Raw genomic sequence first — 21,391 nt, 5'->3', positions numbered from 1 at the left:
TTTCCCTCTTGGGGCATGATGGGAGATGTGGTCCCGGCTGGTATTGGGCCAATCAAAGGAGTCCGACTTCCAGGCGCCATGTTGATTCCTCCGCAGGGCAGGTTGGGTATTGTAGTTCGGAGCTGTTTGTATATTTGCGTCCATATTTGTTTTTTATTATACTTATTGCTTTCTCCTCACTTTTTTGCCACACTGGATTTCACATCCCTCCTTTTTACTTCATGGTTCTTTCTCTTCACACACACTATTTAGTGGTTGTTTTCTTTTACGCGAAACAACAATTAACTCCGCTGCTTATTTTTTTTTTTAATGACTGGATTCTTACCCGCAGCGCAAAGCACGCCGGGAGATTGAGCCACTCAGCGATCCCTCCTCCCCACCCCTACCTGCGATTGGTTAACGTCGATGACGACACTTTTTCGTCCATGGTGGACGTCATGGATGTGACGTCTACTTCAAAATAAAACTCCGATGCATGTTGGGAGTCTGGTTGTTCATTGGCTACGGCTATGCCGCGGGGCCTCCTGGGGGTTGTAGTTCTCCTGTCAGAAGCCTGCTGTGACTTTGACGCTTCATCGTTCCTTCCAGAGCTGGAGTCCACGGCGTGGCAGGTGCTCCATGGACAGCCGGGAAGGTAAGAGGGGCTGGGAGAGATTATGGGGTTGCCGGCCGAGGTGGGTGACGAGGAAGGCCTCTGCTTCCCCGCCTGCCCCTTTCTCCGCAACTCTGAGGTAATCCCCGCCACATCCGCCCCCCCCCTTTGTTGTGTATTTCTCTGTCACAGACCCGGGAGCCGCCGTCGCCGCCTCCTCTTCCGAGGTCACAGCTGAGGTCGCCGCCGAGAAGGGCTCCGCCTCGTCGGTAAGAAGCTGGCGGAGGGTCCTCCTCCGTTTATCTCTCCTCCCCAAATCTCCTACTTTTACTGGGGGGAGAGGGAGGGAGTGTCTAGTTTGTCTTCTGGGCCGACCAGGCAGAAATTCACCAGGCAAAGTCTCCTCCTACTCTGTGCCGGGATGGATGGATTTACTGCTACTATTACTACTACTTCTTCTTCTTCTTGTTATCGTTATTAAATGTATATCCCGCCCTTCCTCCCAGAAGGAGCCCAGGGCAGCAAACAAAATCACTAAAAACACTTTAAAGCATCTTAAAAACATAAGAACTTTAAAACAAAGCATCTTCCTTCCATTTATGAGTCGCTTCCTATAAACCAGCTGGCAGCGACTGGGCAATAAGAACCTCAGCAGAAAAAAGAACGAAACCATCCCACCCACCCTGAACGTATATAGTTTCATATCTATAAGCCAATTATGATGGAAGCAGGAGCTGCCATGGAAAGGCTTGAACTTCTACCGGATTGAAATCGCAACGGGTTGTTGTCAACTCCACAGTGTTTTAGAGTGATGCTGCTATTGTGGTGGTGTCCCACGCAGTGTTGGACTGGGTGTTGTGGGATCACAGTTCCAGTTAATGGGGCCTGATTATGCGGACACGGGATGCTTAGAGTGATGCTCCTAGCCACCTGCTCATTAGATCCTTGGCGTTCCTGGCTTATGAAAGCTAGCAGGAGTGGGGTGACCAGATGGGTCATGGGTGTAGTAAGCACATCTTCGTGTGACGGAGTGTTGCCTCAAAGAGGGAGTGTTGCGTCCATTTCTTCAAACGCCCACTCTGGATCCAATGGAGTTGTCATCACTTTAGAGCAGTCATCAACTCCCCTTTCTTGGCAAAGCTGGTAGAGAAGGTGGTTGTGGAGCAACTGCAGGTGTTCTTGGATGAGACTGATTACTTGGATCCATTATAGTCTGGGTTCAAACTTGGTTTGGGAGATGAATCAGCCTTGGCCACCCTAATGGATTACCTTTATTGTGAGAGGGACAGGGGGAGTGTGATCCTGTTACTTCTGCTCAGTCTCTCAGCAGCCTTTGATACCATTGAGTGTAGTATTATCCTGGACTGATTCAGTGGGCTGGGTGTTGGGGGCACCGTATTATGGTGCTTCTATTCTTACCTACAGGGCCATGTGCAGAGAGTAGCACAGAGTGAATACTCCTCGGCCCCCTGGCAGTTGTGCTGTGGGGTCCTGCAGGGTACTATCTTCTCCACAGTGCTATTTAACATCTATATGACACTATTGGGAGCGGTCATTGGGAGTTTTGGAGCAAGGTGTCATCAGTATGCAGATGACATGCAACTTTATTTCTTCATAACATCTGAATCAGGAGAGGCTGTGATAGCTCTGATGTCTGAATGCAGTGGTGGACTGGATGAGGGCCAATAAACTGTGCTTGAATCCTGGAAAGACGGAGGGTCTTGGGGTGGATGGTTCCCATGTCCAGGAGATAGGCAAGTTACCTGTTCTGCATGGGGTTGCCCTCCCTCCAAAGGAGCAAGTGCGTTGGGAGTACTCCTGGATACATCTCTGTCACTAGATGCTCAAGTGTTCTCTGTGGCTAGGAGTGCCTTTTACCAGCTTGGTCTGGTTTGCTAGCTGCAGCCATTACTGAACAGAGATAGCCTGACCACTGTAGTCCATGCATTTCTAACCTTGAGGGTAGATTACTGCATTGCGCTCTATGTGGGGCTGCCCTTGGGCCCAGTTTGGAAGCTCCAGCTGGCACAGAATGCAGCAGCCAGACTGCTGATTGGGGTACATGGCTGACAATATGTGACACTATTGTTAAAGCATCTACCCATCCACTACCGAGCCAGGTTCGAGGTCCTTGAATTAATTTAAAAAGCCCTGAACTACTTAGGTTTAGGGTACATTAGGGACCATCAGAACCCTTATATCCCAGCTCAAGTCACTGAGATCATTTGCAAGAACATCATCGGTCATCCCCCGAGTTGGCGAGGCTCATCTGACAACAGCAAGAACTCGAGCCTTTAGTGTCATCAGCCCAGTTCTCCGGAATGCTCTGCCAATAGAGATTCAGCAAGCATCTTCTACTTTGATTTTTAAATGCTTGCTGAAAGCTTCCCTATGTCACCAGGATTATGCAGACAATTAAGACAATATCTTTCTGTAGTGGTTAATTGATTTAAATTTTTTAAATGGTTTTATTCTGTGTTTATATATGTTGGAAACCGTTTTGGTTTTTTGAACATGAATAGCAGTATATCATTTTTATAAATAAATAAATGCAAACCACTTTGAGAGGTCCATCTGAAAAGCGGTATCTAAATGCCATAAATAAACTTAGGTTTTACTCAAAGTAGACCTATGGAAGTTAACACACCTAAGTTAGTCATGTCTATTAACTTCAGTGGGCCTATTCTCAGTAGAACTAGCATTGGATACAACCCATTAATTTCCCACCACCACTGTCTTTTTTTAAAAAAAGCTGTATAGTTAGTTTATATACTGTATTTGCTACCCTGTGATGAAATCCTTTAGAAAGACAGGATATTAATCTGTGAAGCAAGTTCATAATATAAATGAAGGAATAATGAAGAGAAGCAGTAGCTCTGTCCCCCTGCCAGGTATAATGGCAAATGAAATGTGGTTATGCCCCTCACCCACCTTTATTTAGGCATGAGGTGAAAACCGTTTTTTGTTTCCCCAAGAATTTATTTATAAAAATGTTTCTATACTGCTATTCATAAAAAAATCAAAATGGTTTGCAATGTACAGGATAAAATATACAGGATAAAACCATATAAAATTTTAAACAGAAATCATTAACTGCTGCAGAAATATGTCTTCTCAGTTTCCTGCATAAATCTGGTGACAGGAAAGTTTTCAGCAGGCATTTAAAAGTCAGAACAGGAATGTATTCAACCTTACTGAGGCTGCTACTTTGTATATGTAGTTATGATGGTGTTACCTTTTTAATTATTAGGTACTCATTGGGAGAAAGGGTGGAATATCAAGTGCCAGAGGCCCTGTCTGTATTTGAAGAGGCACCTGTTCACATTCCCTTGGTCTGTTTACCTGAGTCTTCTGTTTTCATTGCTGTGCTGTTTTCATTGGGATTGTGTTTTAATTATGGATGTTCGTATTTTAGTGCGGTGTTTGTTTTAATTATGGATGCTTATATTTGTGTAACTGCTTAGAAGCTTCTTTTGGCATTAAACAATATATGCATAAATAAATAATAATAATAAAGAGGAAATAATAATAATAATAACAATAATAAAATTTAATTTATGTGTCGCCTATCTGGCCAGTGGCCGCTCTCTTATATAAGGTGGTGTGCCCTCTCCTTTAAGGTGCCCTTTTTCTCATTGTTGTATATGTCTTGATAGTAGTTCAACATGCACCTTTTTTGTCCAGGTCTCTGAATGTGGAGGATGAGATCAGAATGTCTTTCTTACACTCTCTCTCTCTCTGTTCATGGTCTTGATTGTGCCCACACTGCGATACATACATTACATGGTTACTTAGTATTAAGCTGTGTGTAAACTGCCTGGGACCTTGTAGTGAAGGGTGGGTATATAACTAAATAAAGACAGCATGGATCTTCTGCTTTCTCTCCCCTGCCCTCCCGCACAAATTGCTGCTCCTCCATCCCAGGCAAGGCATTGCCTGTCACGTATATCTCCTCTGTAATCGGTAGTATTTCCACCTGTAAAGTGTGTCAGTGTTGTTATCAGTCTGTTGCAAATGGGACAGTGTGCGTGAGCTGAGGCTACAAAAGAATGGCTCACTTATGGCCACCTCGTGCTGGGGTTTGAACTGCTCATTCACAAGTTTAGAGCTATTTTGCTACCCTAACAAACAGTGGGTTGTATCCAGCTAAGTTCTGCTTAGTTGCTCCATTGAAATTAATGGATCTAAGTTAGTCATGTGCATTCATTTCAGTAGGTCTACTCTAACAATGGCTACAACTCAGTGACCCATTCCTGTGCTTTCTCTCAGTGCTGAGTAGCCCAAATCAGATTCTGCACATCTGTGTTTGGGAAGTAGAGGTTCCAACACCTCTTAAAATGTCACCGTTACAAAGTTAAGCTGTGCTCCATCCCAGCGGGCAGGGCAATCCAAATGCCGGGAAGCCAGCGAAAAGCTCAGCGGGATTCTCCTCCCACTTGGGAGCCACCAGTTTGGCTGAGTATGAGCTCCGTTGGGAGCTGCACACATGAGCCGGCCAGGAAGCGCTGGCTCCAACGAACAGGCTTCCTGAGGAGTAAGTGCTCCCTGTAGGCCACAATGGGAAATAATTAAAATTATTTTACTACACCGGCTTTTTGGCTGGCGGAGTTTGCAAAGGGACTGTACCTGGGGGAAGGCTCCGAACGCAAGGAGGATCTAGTGGTGTCCCCTGCCACAGCTCTTCCCCCACCATGTCCCTGGAACACCCCTTTTGGGGAGCTTTCACCGGCCCTCCCCCCACTGGGTTAACCATCCCCAGTGGACTTCTGGCACCACCAGCAAGCTCCTGGAGACACCACGGTTCAGCCGCAGTGGAGGGCTGCAGCCAGTGGAGGCCAGTGGAGCCTGGCACAGTTGGGAACCAACTGACGCAACCCAGGCTGCGTGGCATCCCGCTCGCCCCAGCCCAGCGGAAAGGAGAGTTGGATGGCACCCTCTCTGCAGGTGGCTGTGGCTGTTATGCTCTCCTCTGTGTAGGTTCATGGTGAATGAGTTGATTGTTCTCAAATATTCCAGATGTCAGAAAGAAGAAGAGGGCTGTTGATTGCCATGGAGGAACAATAAGTAGGGGGGTTCAGTTATGCAGTGGCAGACTGGGGATAAACATTAAGACAAACTTAGCAGCTAAGAAGTGACCATTTTCTTGATGGACATATATCTCAAGGATTGGAAACTTCTCTTTGACTTTTTGTGGAAGAATAAAATGATACGATGTTAATGAGATTTGAAACCAATTAAGATAACCGCTGGAGGAAGGTGATTTTATAATCTATTAAGAGACAGGCTTGTTATATATTATAGATTTATAGCTGAACTACGACAAATCGGAAGTCAATATTTTTATATATTTTTTTCTTTTTTTATTGTATTATTGATTTGTGTTTTTTCTTTTTGTATTGTTTTGGTTTTTAAAATTTGAATAAAAATTAATTGAAAAAAAAAGAAGTGACCATTTTCAGCTTCATTCATTGATTCCCACTCCACCTTTCTTCCTTTTTATTCAGGATTCTGATTCTGATGACGAAGCTGGAGCTTATGGTCCAACTGAAAGTAGGTTTCCATTTGGAGTGCTCTAACACTTGGGAGTTTGGCCTGTAGTGTGCAAGTTTAGTTTAACAATGCAAGCGAAGCACAATGTGTACAGAATTGAGGCCAGACATACCTTCATAAATATGAAAACCTATTGTTAACTTGACCTGTTTTATTATTATGCACTAATGCTGCAATCCCAACTACTTATCTGGGACTAAGCCCCATTGAATTCAATAGGACTTACTACTCAGTAGACATGGCTTGGATTGTGCTATAAGTCTCTGGTTAAAGTAATTAAAAAGCAATTAACTTCTAGACGCAAAAAACCCTCTGATCCGTGATATTTACCTTCAGCACTTTGGCTCTCCTGCACAGTTAATTCTTCTGTCTATAGTTGCAGGCTGGGAGCATTATATTTCTAGATGCCTGATATTTCAGCCTTCGGGTTAGCAGTGCACCTTCCTTCCCCTCTGTTTTTGTCAAGATTATATCTGATAACTGATGAGTCACTAGCAAAGGGTCCCTTTTATTTCCTCAAAATCCCACTGTATTTAAGCTGCTTTTCTTGAAAGGTGTAGGATTGACCCTGTGATTAGGGAATTGCCACCTTGGCCACCAAATTGGTCAGTTTAATTTACTATTTTTACTACTTTGCAAGGGCCACTATTTGGCTTAGTCTCTGTCACCAAAATGTATTTGATGGTCTTCAGATAGGAGGAGGAGCAATAGTCCCACAGCAATTCTTGATCTTATGTGTCAAAAAAGACCCACAGGTCTTCTCCTTACCCTCGGCTTCCTGGGAGAGGAACCCAGGAATCTGTTCCTTGCCTTTCTTACTATCCATTTCCATTGTTATGAAAGCTTTTTTAATGCTGCGGATCAAACTGTTAATGTAACATCTGCTACGTTTCAGAGTTCACATCTTGTTGGTAGTGCAGGATAGCAAGCTTTTGAGCAATACAGAACTTCAGGCAAGATCTCATAACACAATCCAGAGGTTCTGGACCTGGAAGACTCATTATAGCTAACTTTATGCATCTCTTTTTTCTCTTGCAAGTGGATTTTCTGCGAAACCTGTTGTCCCGGACACTGGGCTTAGGTAGCGAGAAGCCCGAGAAGGTGTTGGATGAGCTGACATTGGAGGGTGTGAGCAAGTTCATGCTGACTGAGAAATGTAAGTCAGTCCTCCCTTTGCAAGTGGGCTTGGGTCTGGGTGGAGCTGGCAGCCTCCTACTTTAGGTTCCTCTGCCCATCAGCCTCTGAAGCAAGCAGACAGCACTGAGGTGAACCAAGAGGAAGTTGAAACAAGCCTTTTGCTTGTCTCATGAATTTGAGCTGAAGATCAACATTTCTTCATTGCCAAAGACAATTCCTTGAATCTATGATATTAATGAGTTTATTTTGGTACCACCTTCTAAGGTAAGATAATCTCCCAGCTCCTGCTATTACCTCTGCAGCAGGTTCACATTCTCCTGGGACTGAGTAAAAGGTATAATGGGGTGTACCTATTTCACAGGATTAGCCTCTACTAGGGCAGTGTAATTTATCCTTCTGTTCAATTTATCTAGCTCATCTTTACACAGGCAGAATAATATGATTTGTTTCTATGCGAATGAATAAGTGTGGAGATGTTTGTTGAAGCTGATGAAAAGGCAGCGCAAGTGAAGGTCTGTGGCTGAGAATTGAGGGATGGTTATAGGGAGAGTCGGAAAGAAGTTTTGTGTCCCTGTCTAATGTCACTGATGAATGTTATCTGTATCTAGAATTTTTCTGTGTGCTTATCTTGCATTAGACTATCCATGTTTCCCAGTAAGCACTTGGTTAAGCAGGGGGGCTGAACCCTAGTCTCTTAAATCTAGTATCTTGACCACTGAGCCACACTGTCTCTCTTGCCTCCGATTCCTATGTTAAAACCCAGGGAGCCTCCAGACCACCAGTATTTTGCAGGAGGGATTCAAATGCATGCTGGAACTTTAGGTTTGCGCATTTAAAGTGGGCTAAAGTGCCTGCCACCCTAGTCAACAAATCCACTTTTAAACACCCACACAGTTTTTTTTTGGTGGTTTGAAAAGTGACAGGACATTGCATTAAAAAGTGTGGGCTGAGTGAATGATTAATGGAAAGATGTATAAACATCCTGCAAGTAAATCGGGATGAATGCTCATTTTCATATAACCAACCTGTTAAACAAATTGGAACAAATTCTCAAGGAAGACTAGACATTGTCTAACCACTGGGTAAGCTTTGAGGAGCCTCTAGGGTTGCTATTCGGGAACAGTGCTGAGAAAAGGTGTAAGGTTGTATTCTCTGGATTTAAAAGGATGTGGTTTAAAAGTATCTTTTTCTCTTGCAGGCAAGAAGATAGTGTGTATGGTGGGAGCAGGAATCTCAACTGGTGAGCATCACAAGGGCCTTATTGGGCATGTGTGTCTCTTCTTAATTTTTTGGTTGTGTGAAAAGGAACTAATGGAGTAGAGTATGTTACTGGCCAGCATGCTGGAGGTGGTGATAGTCAGAGTTTTCTCTGGTAATGACAGTAATATATAATCCCATTTATAGGGTTGCTGACATTTTTTAAACAGAAAGCTGCACCTATGTTTCCAGAGTTAAGGGTCAGGATAGAAGGCGCTACCTTCTTCCGAGTCAGACTCCTGATGTACCTACAGCCTAATACTGGCTATTCTGATTAGTGGCGGCATCAGTTCAAGGTCATTAGGGAAAGATTTCTTTTACTGTTTTGTTACCAGAGATTTTTTATTGAGCCTGAAACCTGCTGCACGCAAGACTTGCTCTGTCACTGAGCCATTGTCCCTCCCAGGATTAAAGTAGCTGAAGATTGCACACCTAGCATATGTATGTTTTAAGTCTCTGCATTGTTGAAAAAAATGCAGCTGTCTGTCTGAAGTGGAACTATTCTTAATAACGAGGAGTCATTGCTCCATATTGATAACAACTCTGTTTAAACTGGATCAGCTTTAGATGCAGAAATCTCTCACCTCAAATCTTATTTTCAGCCAGCTTGGTATCTTTTTAAGCCAATCGCTTCCAAACCGTCGTCCACACAAATTAGGAGTTCTTGATTTCCCCCCTCCAATTTGCACTTGCTGAGGAAATATTAGGCGTATTTGAGGGCAACAGTGAGGCCCAAGAGGCCCGTCGATTATGCCACATGAGATGTACACTCACAGAACCCTCTGCAATGCGTGAAATTTTCTTGACAGGCAAATCAGTATAGAAGATGTGCCTTCATAGTGAAAAGTTTTTGTGTGTGTTTTTAATGTCTGGTTTAGGTGGTGTTATTGTTATAATATTATACTCAATGAGTAATCCAGACCATTCGTCTGATCCAGGAGGGCTCTTCTTATGTTCTCTGCTTCCCTTCTCCATGTTGTGGGGTGAACTGGGATTGGAACAAATAAAGTAGCAAACCTGAATCCTGACTTCCCAGCTTAACTAGCGCTGGTGTCAATGCAGAGCCAGAAAGGAGAAGGTTCTGGCTCTTGGCTATTGTGGTGTATTTTATTGTTTGTTGTGAATTGCATTGTATTTTGGCCATTTGTAACATTAGTCTGCATTGCATTATTGTGATTACCATGTTATTGTTTTTTGGTATCTGTAGTGTTATTTATTCTGCTGTGATTTGCATTGCGTTTTGGCTGTTTGTTCATTTGTTCTCATTGCATTATAGTGATATGCCCTAGTGCCTGTCATTTCCCATTTTTGCATTCCATTACAGTGGGTAGTGACTTCTTTTTTTGCAGGTGTCAATGCAAAGACATATCAGGTTGATCTTAACCAGGCCCCTGGGGGACCACATCTCTAGTGTGATTTTTCAGCTACTCAGTTTCTCAGTGTTTGCATTTTTTAACAAAATGTTGTTATGCCTCTCAGCTGCAGGGATCCCTGATTTCCGTTCGCCGGACACAGGACTCTACGCTAACCTGCAGCAGTACAACTTGCCGTATCCTGAAGCCATCTTTGAGATCAGCTACTTCAAGGTACCATGCTGAGTCCCCTGCTTGCTAACGGGTGTCTGCTGAATACACTGTGTTCTACTGAGGTTTTTTCTTCCTGCAACCTAGTATATTTTTTGTCTCACTTTAGCAACACCCAGAGCCATTCTTTGCCTTGGCCCGGGAGTTGTACCCAGGGCAGTTTAAGGTAAGTTTTCTTCTGCATTGTTCCTTATTTAAAGGGTTTCTCGGGGAGATGGAACTGGATATCAGATTTCTTGGAAGGGTGTGAGGTTGGTGAATGGTGTTAGGACGCCTAATTTCTGTCTCCATATCTGAGCCAGGACTGTAACTTCTAACCTGTTTGTGGATTTTCTTTGTAATGTTTTAAAGTCTCTTAAAATGTTTGAGATATTTTGATTTTTCAACGGTACCCTTTTAACCGCTGAGGGAGGGGTTCACTTCTTTTCGATGTTGTGCCATGGATTTAAACAAGGGAAAACTGGATGTCTCCACCTTGTTGTCAGCACAGTGCACATGAGGCTGCTTTGTGTCAAAGCCATGTAGACCTCTTTGTTGTTTTGGTCTGAGCAAGCAGGGAGCTGGATTTCTCCTGGGTTTTCTTCCCAGCTCCAAGAGATGAGAGATGGATCTCAAATCCAAGAGAGGGCTCCTGTGGATGGAAAGAGGCTTGGAATTCTGGGTTCTATAATGCCACTCTCCGATTCACCCTTATTTCTTGCTTTGCTGTACCATCTCTTGGTTTTGGGTTTCTACCTGTCACTGCTGTCCATTTCCCCACACCCTCTGAGTCTAATAGGGAGAGCATATAGAAGTGGAGGATGCTGCCCCATCTCCTCACTCTTGTCATTGTTTGCATGCTCTTGAGAGGACAGGTGATTAAGGCAGCAACAACAAAGACGAGGTGCAGCTGGGCTAGGGAGTTCCATAGAGTGGCAGTGGGCCCTTGCAGGGATGTGGGGCTCAGCAACTGCTGAACAACACCTACCCCTGACACCCATCTTGTTCCTTGAGCTCCAGGAAACTGCTGCCTACCTCCTCTATTTCTGAGAACTGTTGCTTAATGTGGGACTCTGTTTTCCAGCCCACAGTATGCCACTATTTCATACGCCTCCTGAAGGAGAAAGGGCTGCTGTTGCGTTGCTACACACAGGTGGGTAAAACGGGCCTTCCCCTGGAACACAAAAGAGAGCAGTAAATCTTTTGTTGCAGTTTTCCAGTCTAGAGGACTGGAATTGGAGAGGAACAACTATTGACCTCGGTGGGATTTTCTGCAGGGCAGTCCTGCCTCCAGAAATCTAGATAGATAGGAGGGGTTGAAGATCAGCTTCCTAGAGCCCGATTGTAGCAGGACTTATCGCCAGCCCTGAAGCCATTTCTTGTTCTCTCTTCAATGTATGGTATGCAAAGAGCAAAAACATGTGACACTATGAATGCACTGAATGGTAGAAATATGTTGCCCCAATGCCAGCATCACCTGCCTCGTTCAGTAGTTTTGCTGCTGGGACTTCTGTTCCCGTGGGCATGGAATATGCAGTTGTTTGCCCTATTTCAGAGTAGGAGCTTTAGCCTTTGAAGTAGGAAGAGCATCTCTTGGAATTATCCTCATTGTTGTTGCCCATAGTAAGTTATAACTCCTGTTTTGGCTTGGAGGATTTTCTCCACTCGCTTGTTTTGGACTGTCTCTCTCAGAACATTGACACCTTGGAGCGGGTGGCTGGTCTGGGTCAGGATGACCTCGTGGAAGCTCATGGCACCTTCTTTACCTCCCACTGCATCAGCTCCACCTGCAGGAAGGCATACAGCCTGGACTGGATGAAAGGTGATCCTCCAGAGTGTTTGTGGGGGAGGATGGATTGAAAGTGTGTGCAACAGAAACAGAATTTACTTTAGAGAGATCCTGCATTATCTCATGAACATTACCTTGATACCTTTGTGATGGCACAAAAGAGAGCAGTGAATCTTTTGTGGCAGTTTTCCAGCCTAGAGGACTGTAATGTGTGGCTTTACCACTTAGTGGTGAGATGTTTCACTAATGTGTGAATATTGCTGATGAGGGAGCCATGGCTGTCTGTTATTTCAGCATGTCAACTTAGGCTGCAATCCAATACATGTCTACTCAGAAGTAAGTGCCATTGGGTTCAGTAGGACTTACTCCCAGGTAAGTGTGTATTGTCACCTAGTGTGCCTTGCAGCTGCCTTGTGGGTTGAGCTGTGAAAGAGGAACTGCTTATTTGGTGGTGAGCAGGCAAGTATGGGCTCCTACTGGGAGGAAGGGCAGGATATAAATCAAATAAATAAACTGTGTAACTGCCAATTGTCTAAGTTCAGTTACGTTTTGTAGAGTTGTAGACCTCTTTCTGTTCCCTTTCAGAGAAGATCTTTTCATCTCTCATTCCCAAATGTGAAAAATGTCAGAGTGTTGTGAAGCCAGGTGAGCTGATCTTTTGAAAGGTCCACGTTCCCCAAAATGCATCTCACAGTCCTTGGGTCTCGGATCTGATTCAAGCACAAGTATGATAAACCTTAGGTTACTCTCACTTGAAAGTGTGGTCTACCAGTGCTGCAGGCAACTGTGTTTGAGGTTATGCAACTTGGTGTTGCATCCATCCCCTAGTTCCACACAGGGACCTTGTGCCATAAGGTTCTTTATTGGGGGGGGGGATGTGGAAAATACCAGCTGCTGCAGCATAACTGCGGCATAACAAGTAGCAAAAGTCCTTTTTTCCTTAGTTCCATTCAGTCACATGGATGATCACGCGTGTGTGTGTATCAATCCTTAGTAGAGTCCAACAAGACCAGGGAGTCATGGAGCTTGTACTTGTGAATAAGCTCCATGGATCTTTAAACAGAGTTGCTTCTGAATCCTTCAGTTTAAATCTTAGTATTCACTCCATTCCCCTCCCCAACAGCATTTGGAGGGTGGCACATTTGCTACTCCTGCCCTAACCACTACATTACACTGGCCCTGGATTCTGTATCTTGTACAGATTGTTTCAGGATTTCTCTTCTGCTTTTTTTTAAGTTATGGGGACAGGCTGACCTCTAGAAATCTTACTCAGCAACTCCTCTGGCATCTGAAACTTCAGCTGGAATTTGATGTATACTTTCAGACCAACCTTCATTCATAAGGCTTAGAGACTTCCTGCTGCTGTGTTGTATTTTTTTAATGAAAGCTTAGATTCTCAAGGAGCTGCATCCCTTACTGTCATAGAATCTTGGCAGTCATGAGGCAGTCCTGACCAATGGCTAAATCTTTTTTCCTCCTCTACTCAGATATCGTATTCTTTGGGGAGAACCTGCCCTCTCGTTTCTTCTCTCTAATGCAGTCAGTAAGTGCCCTGGTTGCTTTGCCTTCGGTGTCAGGGTCCTTGTAGCCTCACATGCACATTATCTCCAAAGGCCCTGGGCCTCTGGATCCTCATGTTAACAACTAAAATTTGTACAGATGCAGCAGATATTAGATCAGTAGTAAATTTTGTTTTTTTAAAAAATGTGCTTTAATCAGATTATGACTTTATATCAACCCTGGGTCTCTTACAATATAGAGTGAACATGTGGATTTTTTTTAAAATAGTGTTGACCTCAAAAGGGGGCGGGCATGGTACACTTTATAAATGTGTAGAGAAGCTGCAAGACTGCTCTTCTCCAGCAGTTTCATGGGGGTGGGGGAGGCTTGTAGCAGAGGGTTGTGCAAAGAAGTGTTTATATATCCAATTTAAAGCGAGGGTACTCAGTGATCCAGTTAGTTAGGATCCCCTTTGTGACTGTTCCAGGAAGCATTGTCTTTGCTCTCAGTTGGATTGGTGTATTCCCAATGTCGTTGTCACATAGCCAAATCTGTAGGCTGTGTAGAGCTATGACATCATGCTTACTACATCATCCTAGATGGCCAGGGTTAGTAAAACTTTAACCAAGGGGGTGTATTTATTATTTATTTATTTATTGCATTTATAAACCTGCCTTTCTTTTGATAATAGAAACGCAAGGCGGCTTACATATGGTTCCCAGGCTGTCTGCCATCCAGGCACTGACCAGGCCTGACCCTGCTTAGCTTCAGCAGGGAGCTGGCCTTATGTGCCTTCAGACCATAGCCTGGGACCAATATGTGTATGTGGAGAGATGGAAGCAGCAGCAGATTATGCTAGAAATAGGTACAAAAAAAGAGAAGCATTCAGAGAGAGGGAGGGGGTTGAGAAAATAACATTTCAATCCTCCATTACAGCACACTTTCTATGTCAAAGTTGTTTGTGAGCAAGCGTTCAGCACAACACTATAAATAAGTTACAGCTGATTTTTACATTGTTCGCTGTGGGCTAGTTGGCACAGTACATTTCAATTCTGTGGCCAGACATTGCTCTGCATATAGTATGCCTCCATTTAATGTTCATGCATTTCAGGAGTTGGTGATTTTCTTTTCTGCTGAAAAGTGCTATAATTGCCTGCAACTTCATGGGCTCTGAACTGCAAGCTGTCCTGTGAATTATAATGAGCCTAACCATGTTTGAATTGTGTGGTTTGTCTATCCCAGAGAGTAAATGATAACTGGGTTAAGGCAAAATATCCAAAGAGTGCAAATAGCCACTTTGTGATTTTGGAGAAGTGATTGGAGGGGACAGGTATTGAAACTAGACTGGAGAGCCTATGATAGCATTTCTGTGATCCCTCCCACAATCCTTCATAGCAACCCTCCCTCTCTCCTTCATGCTTCCAGGATTTTCGCAATGTGGACTTGCTTATCATCATGGGCACCTCCCTGCAGGTCCAACCCTTTGCCTCTCTTGTAAGCAGGTAGGTGACCTCCTGCCATGTAGGCCCTGTGGCTGAGGGTTGGGTTTTGCTAATTAAAGCATTGCCATTTGTCCTTCTCCCTCATCTTTTCCAGGGTACCCACAAACACACCGCGGCTGCTGATCAATAAGGAGAAGACTGGAGAGGTGAGACCTGGTTTGGTGCACACTTTGGCATATTGCAATCTGGGATTCTGGGCAAAAGGCTTATCAGTTATCTGAAATAATATTCTTGGTTGCTGCATTTGGAACAGGGAGAACATATTCCTACCACCAATTTCTACTCACTAGGAAAGGTGGGACACAAGCAAGCTTTAGATAGAAACTGTGGTTTTCAGGCTCTCAGCTCTCTGTGCTTTATTTGGGGAAAGCACAGAACCCTCAGCAAGACCAATTTCAAGGAACAATTGTTTTCATAGTTGAGTGCTAATTGAGGACCTTATTTCTGGTTGCACAAAAGCACGCCCATGATACCACAACTTCAGAGTCAGTACAGCAAGTTATGTGTAGGGACAGAATTGAAACCTTTTGTAAAGACTGTTGGTCTAAAGACTAATTTAATCAACACAATGATGCTGATAAAGAGAGTGAAAGATTCATTCCCTGCCCCTTCTCCAATAATAGATGCCATCCTGGAGCCATAGAGAGACTGTTCTTACACTTTCTGTCTCATTGCAGAGTGATCCTTTTATGTCTTTGATGGGCTACGGCTGCGGAATGGACTTTGATTCAGAAAAGGCATACAGGCATGTGACCTGGGGGACTGGGGTGGCAGATGATGGGAACATAAGCCAAACCAAGAATGCCACCCCTGGGTAGTGGGACCCAGGGTGTTTAATAGTGTGGTGCTCAGAAAAGAAGTTAGGAGTATCAAGACTCTTGAGTAAAGGAGCATGGAGTTAATATGTTGGAGTTTATCCAAATGATTGGGGTGTACCTCTCTTGATTCTGTAATGTGGATTTAGGAAAGCCACTGAGATAGCCTCGAACCATCTTTATCTGTGAAACTGGGCACTAGATTGAGGATTCTTGCATCTCCCCTCGGTCCTTGTCTATCCAGATAATTTGTATGGCAAACGTTGTGTTCACCTGAGCTTCCATGGTTATTGGACCCTACCTCCCTGTTCATCAGCTCCCACTGGTAGTACATGCCCTGGTCACCTCTCGATTAGACTACTGCAATGCGCTCTACGTGGGGTTACCCTTGAAAATGGTCCGGAAACTTCAACTGGTACAGAATGCGGCAGCTCGTTTACTTACAAACAGCCGTTGCCGTGATCATATTACACCAGTATTATTTAATCTACACTGGCTTCCAGTAGTTTTCCGGGCCCAATTCAAGGTGTTGGTGTTAACCTTTAAATCCCTATATGGTTTCGGCCCGGTTTATCTGAAGGAGCATCTCCAGCGTCACCAACTATGCCGCCTGACAAGATCTGCCACGCAGGGCCTTCTCTCAATCCCACCAACAAAAGTAGTTAGGTTGGTGGGGACTAGAGAGAGGGCTTTTTCGGTGGCGGCCCCCACTCTCTGGAATTCCCTCCCGTTCGATCTTCGACATGCCCCTTCCCTGGATACCTTCCGCTGAGCATTAAAAACTTGGCTGTTTGGTCAGGCCTTTGAGACTATCGGGATGGGCTAATTATATACTCAATCCCCGCTGCTATGTATTACAATTGCTGCTATTCTGTCACTGATGATTATTTGTATTTTATTGTATTTATTGTATTTACTGTATTTTGTATTTTATTGAATTTATTTATTTATTTATTTATTATTTCAATTTATTTACCGCCCTTAGCGAAATAGCTCTCAGGGCGGTGAACAAACAAAATAAAATACAATATATCATAATAAAAATACAAAAACATATACAAACAAACAACGAAAAGCACAGCAAAAACAAAATAAATACTACAAAAATTAAAATACAGATTAAAAGATTAAAAAAGTTAAGAAGATTAAAATGCCTGGGAGCATAAAAAGGTCTTTACCTGGCGCCGAAAAGATGGAAGTGTAGGCGCCAGGCGTACCTCTTCGGGGAGGCTGTTCCACAACTCAGGGGCCACCACAGAAAAGGCCCTAGATCTCGTAACCACCCTCCGGGCTTCCCGATGGGTTGGTACCCGGAGGAGGGCCTTAGATTCTGAACGAAGTGAACGGGTAGGTTCATAGCGAGAGAGGCGTTCCACAAGGTATTGAGGTCCCACGCCGTGTAAGGCTTTATAGGTCAAAACCAGCACCTTGAATCTCGCCCGGAAGCAAATAGGAAGCCAGTGCAGACGCGCCAGGAATTTAATATGTACGCCGCCTAGAGTGGCTTCGGCCAGATAGGCGGCCTAAAAATTAAATTATCATTATCATTATCATTGCCAGCAGTTAGAACTGATGAGGCAAACCAAGTGGGTGGAGATCCCACTTGAGAGCTTTCTCAAATCTAGGAATAGCTCAGACTCTTATTAAGTTCTATGTATTATAAACATTCAACATACATACGTGTAGCTACCAGTAGACAAGAGTATACCAGAACCCAGATGATACACAGCACAAACATTGGTGATGTACGCTAGTACATTACATTTCATAGCATTGCCTACATGACTTCACCTCAGTAAAGGAGTATTCTCACCCATGGTGTGCATGGATCTCAACACCTGGAGCAGATGTTCCTTCTTCAGTCAGTGTCAGAAACAACTGACTGATCTCCACACATGGCTGGCTTTTATAGCCTTTGCTTACCTTAGTCTAGGCTTTACTGACATTAATACTAGACCTTTATATCTCCCTCTCAGCATGTATGTGGGTTCTATTTCTGCATCTTAAACCTTTTCTCTTTTCTTTTAACCTAATTCACTTCTATCAACCACAAGGACTTAGGTTGGACAAATGCCCAGACTCTTATCACATGTTGATGTTTCACTGAGAACATTTGCCTTAAAGTGAAAGTAAGCATATTCCACGAAAAAAGGAATTGTTTACTAGAGTTCCTATAATTTCATTTCATTTTCTATACTTCTTTATGTTCAATATAAAACTCAAGATGAACAATATCTATTTGTAAAGCATAGGTAGCCCATAATACCACTTTCTCTTTGATTCCTTTGCCCCCATTCCTTCGTTCGTTCCTTCTGTAAATTGGGAATAATAATGCTGGCCTAACTTACTGGGCTTTTGTAAGGATCACTGAGAGAATGCATTTGAATTATTTGGAATGTTTAGAAAGCACTGAGTGTTGCTCACCAAATCAGAGTTTTTTTGGGGGGGTCTCCCATATCTTCTCTTGCAGGGATGTTGCCTGGCTGGGAGACTGTGATGAGGGCTGCCTGGCTTTAGCAGAACGGCTGGGATGGAAGGTATCTAAGCCGTCCAGGGCCTATTCGGGTGCTGCCCAGATCAAACTGGGAGGAATGAATCATGGTTGCTTTGGTTCCATCTAAAATCATAGAGGGAATGATTTCCTATCTTTGGCTGCTTTCACACTGCACTTTATTCTGTTATTCTGACAATTTCTTACCTGGTAATTTGTGGATTATATTTGAGCTTTCACGTGACATACAAGCTAGCTCTGGAATTCTAGTGAAAAGTAGTGCAAGTTTAGTGCAAATTTCCATGATAAATGATACCAGAAATGATCCATTAGCAAGGCTGGGAACCCGGAAAATCACGGGAGTTTTTTGCTAGCTGCAGCCGCTCACATGACAGGCATCCCAGCATGCAGTGCATTCCCGCCCTTTAGTCTTGTGGGGGTTTTTTGCCTGACAAAAATTGTACATGTATTCTGGCATCGTCGCAGATAGCAGCATTTCCCAGACACATCCCTGTGTTGATACAACTAAAATAATTTAAAAAGTCAGATCCTAAAAGGAGAGGGCTTGCATGGTGATGGGAGAAGAACTTAGACCTCCTACACAGTGGGGAACAGTGTGCATGTGTATAATGGGTGAGGGACGAAAGCAAGCCATGTGAAAGATGGTGGTGCAAATGCCAGTATATCGACTGAAAAAGCTGCTGTTCCTTAACAGAACAGGTACTGTAGTGTGGAAGGGATTTTAGAAATTGAGACAGAAGCACTACCTTTTTAATCTGTTAAACTAATGCAATCAACCCCATGTGTGAAAACAGCCCTTGTTACAGCTCCATTCCACCTTGTCTGTTTTTTAATATTCCTCGCTTTGTTTCTTTTCCTTTCAGAAAGAGCTGGAGGAACTGGTGAAAAAGGAGCAGGCTGCCATAGACGCCAAGTCAGGGCAGGCTGTTGGGGATGGAGCGAGTGCCTCCCATCCTCTAACAAAGGAACAGAAGGAGAATCCATCCCCAAAGAAGGGAAACCCTCCTGCTAGTAAAGAAGAATGAAGAGGTTTGACAAGACAGGGGGGTGCTTGCTGTGGATGAATTAAAAATCAAAATGGCCCCAGGCTGAGTGATAGTTGTGACTTGTAGACTTGTCTGACTTGACTTCCTTAAGGGACATGGCAACGTGGGATCAACCAAAGGATTTTTCTCGGGAGATTATCAAGTGGGGAATCCAAGGTGGGTTGTGGAATGGAAGAAAAGCTACCACTGCACAAAGTCTTTCTGCTGACTTTAGGGGTGTTCAATTGAAGCCCTGAATTGCTGAAATCATGAGCGAGAAGTTGGATTCTTGAATTAGCAATATGAATAATTGTCTGGGGTTTATTTTAGCTTGAGTTATGTACATTTCTGCTTCTTTCTCTTGTTTGTTAACTACCAACTAATCTGGGCTGTAATTGGGTTGATGGGGGTGTGGTGAGAGAGACAAACAAAACCAGCCTCAATTTTAACTCTGCCCTCTTGCTCTTTTTCCTGGGAAACAGTTTCTTTCCTTGGCAGCAGCATGGCCAGGAAAAACAGTTAAGAGTGGTTGTTGGGAGGGTTATTTGGACCCTTGGAAGGTAGCAATTTTAAGAGTATTTTTAAGCTTTTGCCTTGATCACCTGCATTAAGCTATTATAAATGGCAATGAAATACAAGAACCTTGATTCCAGGAGAGGATATTGTGTCTTTCTGCGCTGCTCCTTCAAGTGCTTCCTCGGGTGCACGGACTGTTTTGGTAGGACGGATTGTAAGTGCTGGTTGAGTCTATGCTGGCCTCTTTATCTAGTCTTTCCAAAAAAATTGGGAGTAAGTCATAGCAGATTAAAGCACACATATAAAATTGTCCATTTAAAATTGGATTAAAATAAACTAATGTCTAAGACTGCAATCCAATACATGTCTACTCAAATGTAAGTTCCATTGGGTTCAATAAGACTTACTTCCAGGTAAGTGCGTATTGAACTGCAGCCTAAGTGATGTTGAAACTACTAGCCCTTTCCAGGATCTCAGAAGCCAACCCAGCATTTCCCAGAGATGCTTAAGGTTCTGGCACTCCTTATGGAGAGGAAACCCTATAACTGTTGGACAGCCTTTGGCACACACAGATGGTAACCTCAAGTGGCTGCTTTTGGTCAGTCTAAAGCCAGCTGCATTTTGTTAACAGGAGTACACACTGGTAAAGACCAGACAGCCACCATTATCATCATCATTAAATTGTATGCTACCTTTCCATAGCAGGGACCCACACCTTTCCATAGGGTGCTCACAACATCAAAAGGTTTACATAATTCACGTAAAAGTTACAAGACATAACAATGTATATAGTCGTAAACAAAAAGCTTATGAAAACATCTCACATTAATAACTATATAATAAAATTAATCTGCTGATAATTCATAAAATCTAATAAAAATCCAAGAATATAATCCAGATAACAGCAAAAATAATGCATCTCCAAAACTAAATCTTGACCCCAGCAGCCCCTCTAAACAAGACTGCACCTTGATGGTCTCTAAGCATCCTGAGTAGCAGAAGCAGCAGCTTTGCAGCAGGAGTCAGTCAGGGTTTATCCTTCAGGCCAGGTGGAAATAGGCCACGTAAAGCAGGGAGGAAATCTTGTAGGGCTCGCAGTGAGATGGTCAATGACCAGAGACCACTTCAGGCATCGCAAGTGTTGTGCTGTACTGCATCTTAATAAATCCTTTCTAGCAGAAGTGATCCCTATTTAAGTAGCTGATGGTGTCAGCATCCTTTCAGTTTTGAGGATCTTTATGAGGGCCCCTTGAAATATCCTGGAACTTATTTACAAGGGCCCCCAAGTTGGCTTACATTGGAAACCCTAAATTAAACAACAGTGACAATAACCTCTCAGTGTAAGATTGCCTATTAAAACAGCAGCCAGCACAAACCAATACAATATAGGGGGGGGGGACCTTCATCATAGATTACACTGTCAAAATAAAATGGCCTTAACAATATGTTTGTGCATCATGAGAGCTTCTCTGAGGAAGGACTTCCTGAGTGTGAGTGCCGCAACACAAAAAAGGCCTGCTCTTGTGTCCCCATCGCCTATGCCTCCAGAGGTGGTAAAACACTGAGTAGGATCTCTGGTGTTGAACAGTGGGCTGGCAGGTTCATATGGGAGGAGGCAGACTCAGTTACTCTTG

The 21,391-nt window shown here is 43.7% G+C and overlaps 1 protein-coding gene across 1 annotated transcript; it reads left to right on the top strand.

The window, feature by feature from the left end:
- The first annotated feature begins 498 nt into the window (after positions 1 to 498).
- SIRT2 (sirtuin 2) lies at positions 499 to 19,896 on the top strand. Its single transcript, XM_061597645.1, has 16 exons — positions 499 to 634; positions 785 to 861; positions 6,097 to 6,142; positions 7,182 to 7,298; positions 8,478 to 8,519; positions 10,016 to 10,122; positions 10,229 to 10,285; positions 11,183 to 11,251; positions 11,791 to 11,920; positions 12,473 to 12,532; positions 13,375 to 13,430; positions 14,813 to 14,889; positions 14,984 to 15,035; positions 15,567 to 15,634; positions 18,175 to 18,241; positions 19,080 to 19,896. The coding sequence occupies exons 1-16, from the start codon at positions 619 to 621 to the stop codon at positions 19,239 to 19,241; spliced, it is 1,203 nt and encodes a 400-aa protein (XP_061453629.1). The 5' UTR covers positions 499 to 618; the 3' UTR covers positions 19,242 to 19,896.
- The last annotated feature ends 1,495 nt before the right edge of the window (positions 19,897 to 21,391 follow it).

Source organism: Rhineura floridana, chromosome 15 (genome assembly GCF_030035675.1).
Source record: "Rhineura floridana isolate rRhiFlo1 chromosome 15, rRhiFlo1.hap2, whole genome shotgun sequence".
NCBI lineage: Eukaryota > Metazoa > Chordata > Lepidosauria > Squamata > Rhineuridae > Rhineura > Rhineura floridana.
The sequence above is the reverse complement of the archived record's forward strand: the minus strand, read 5'-3'. Positions and strand labels throughout refer to the sequence as shown.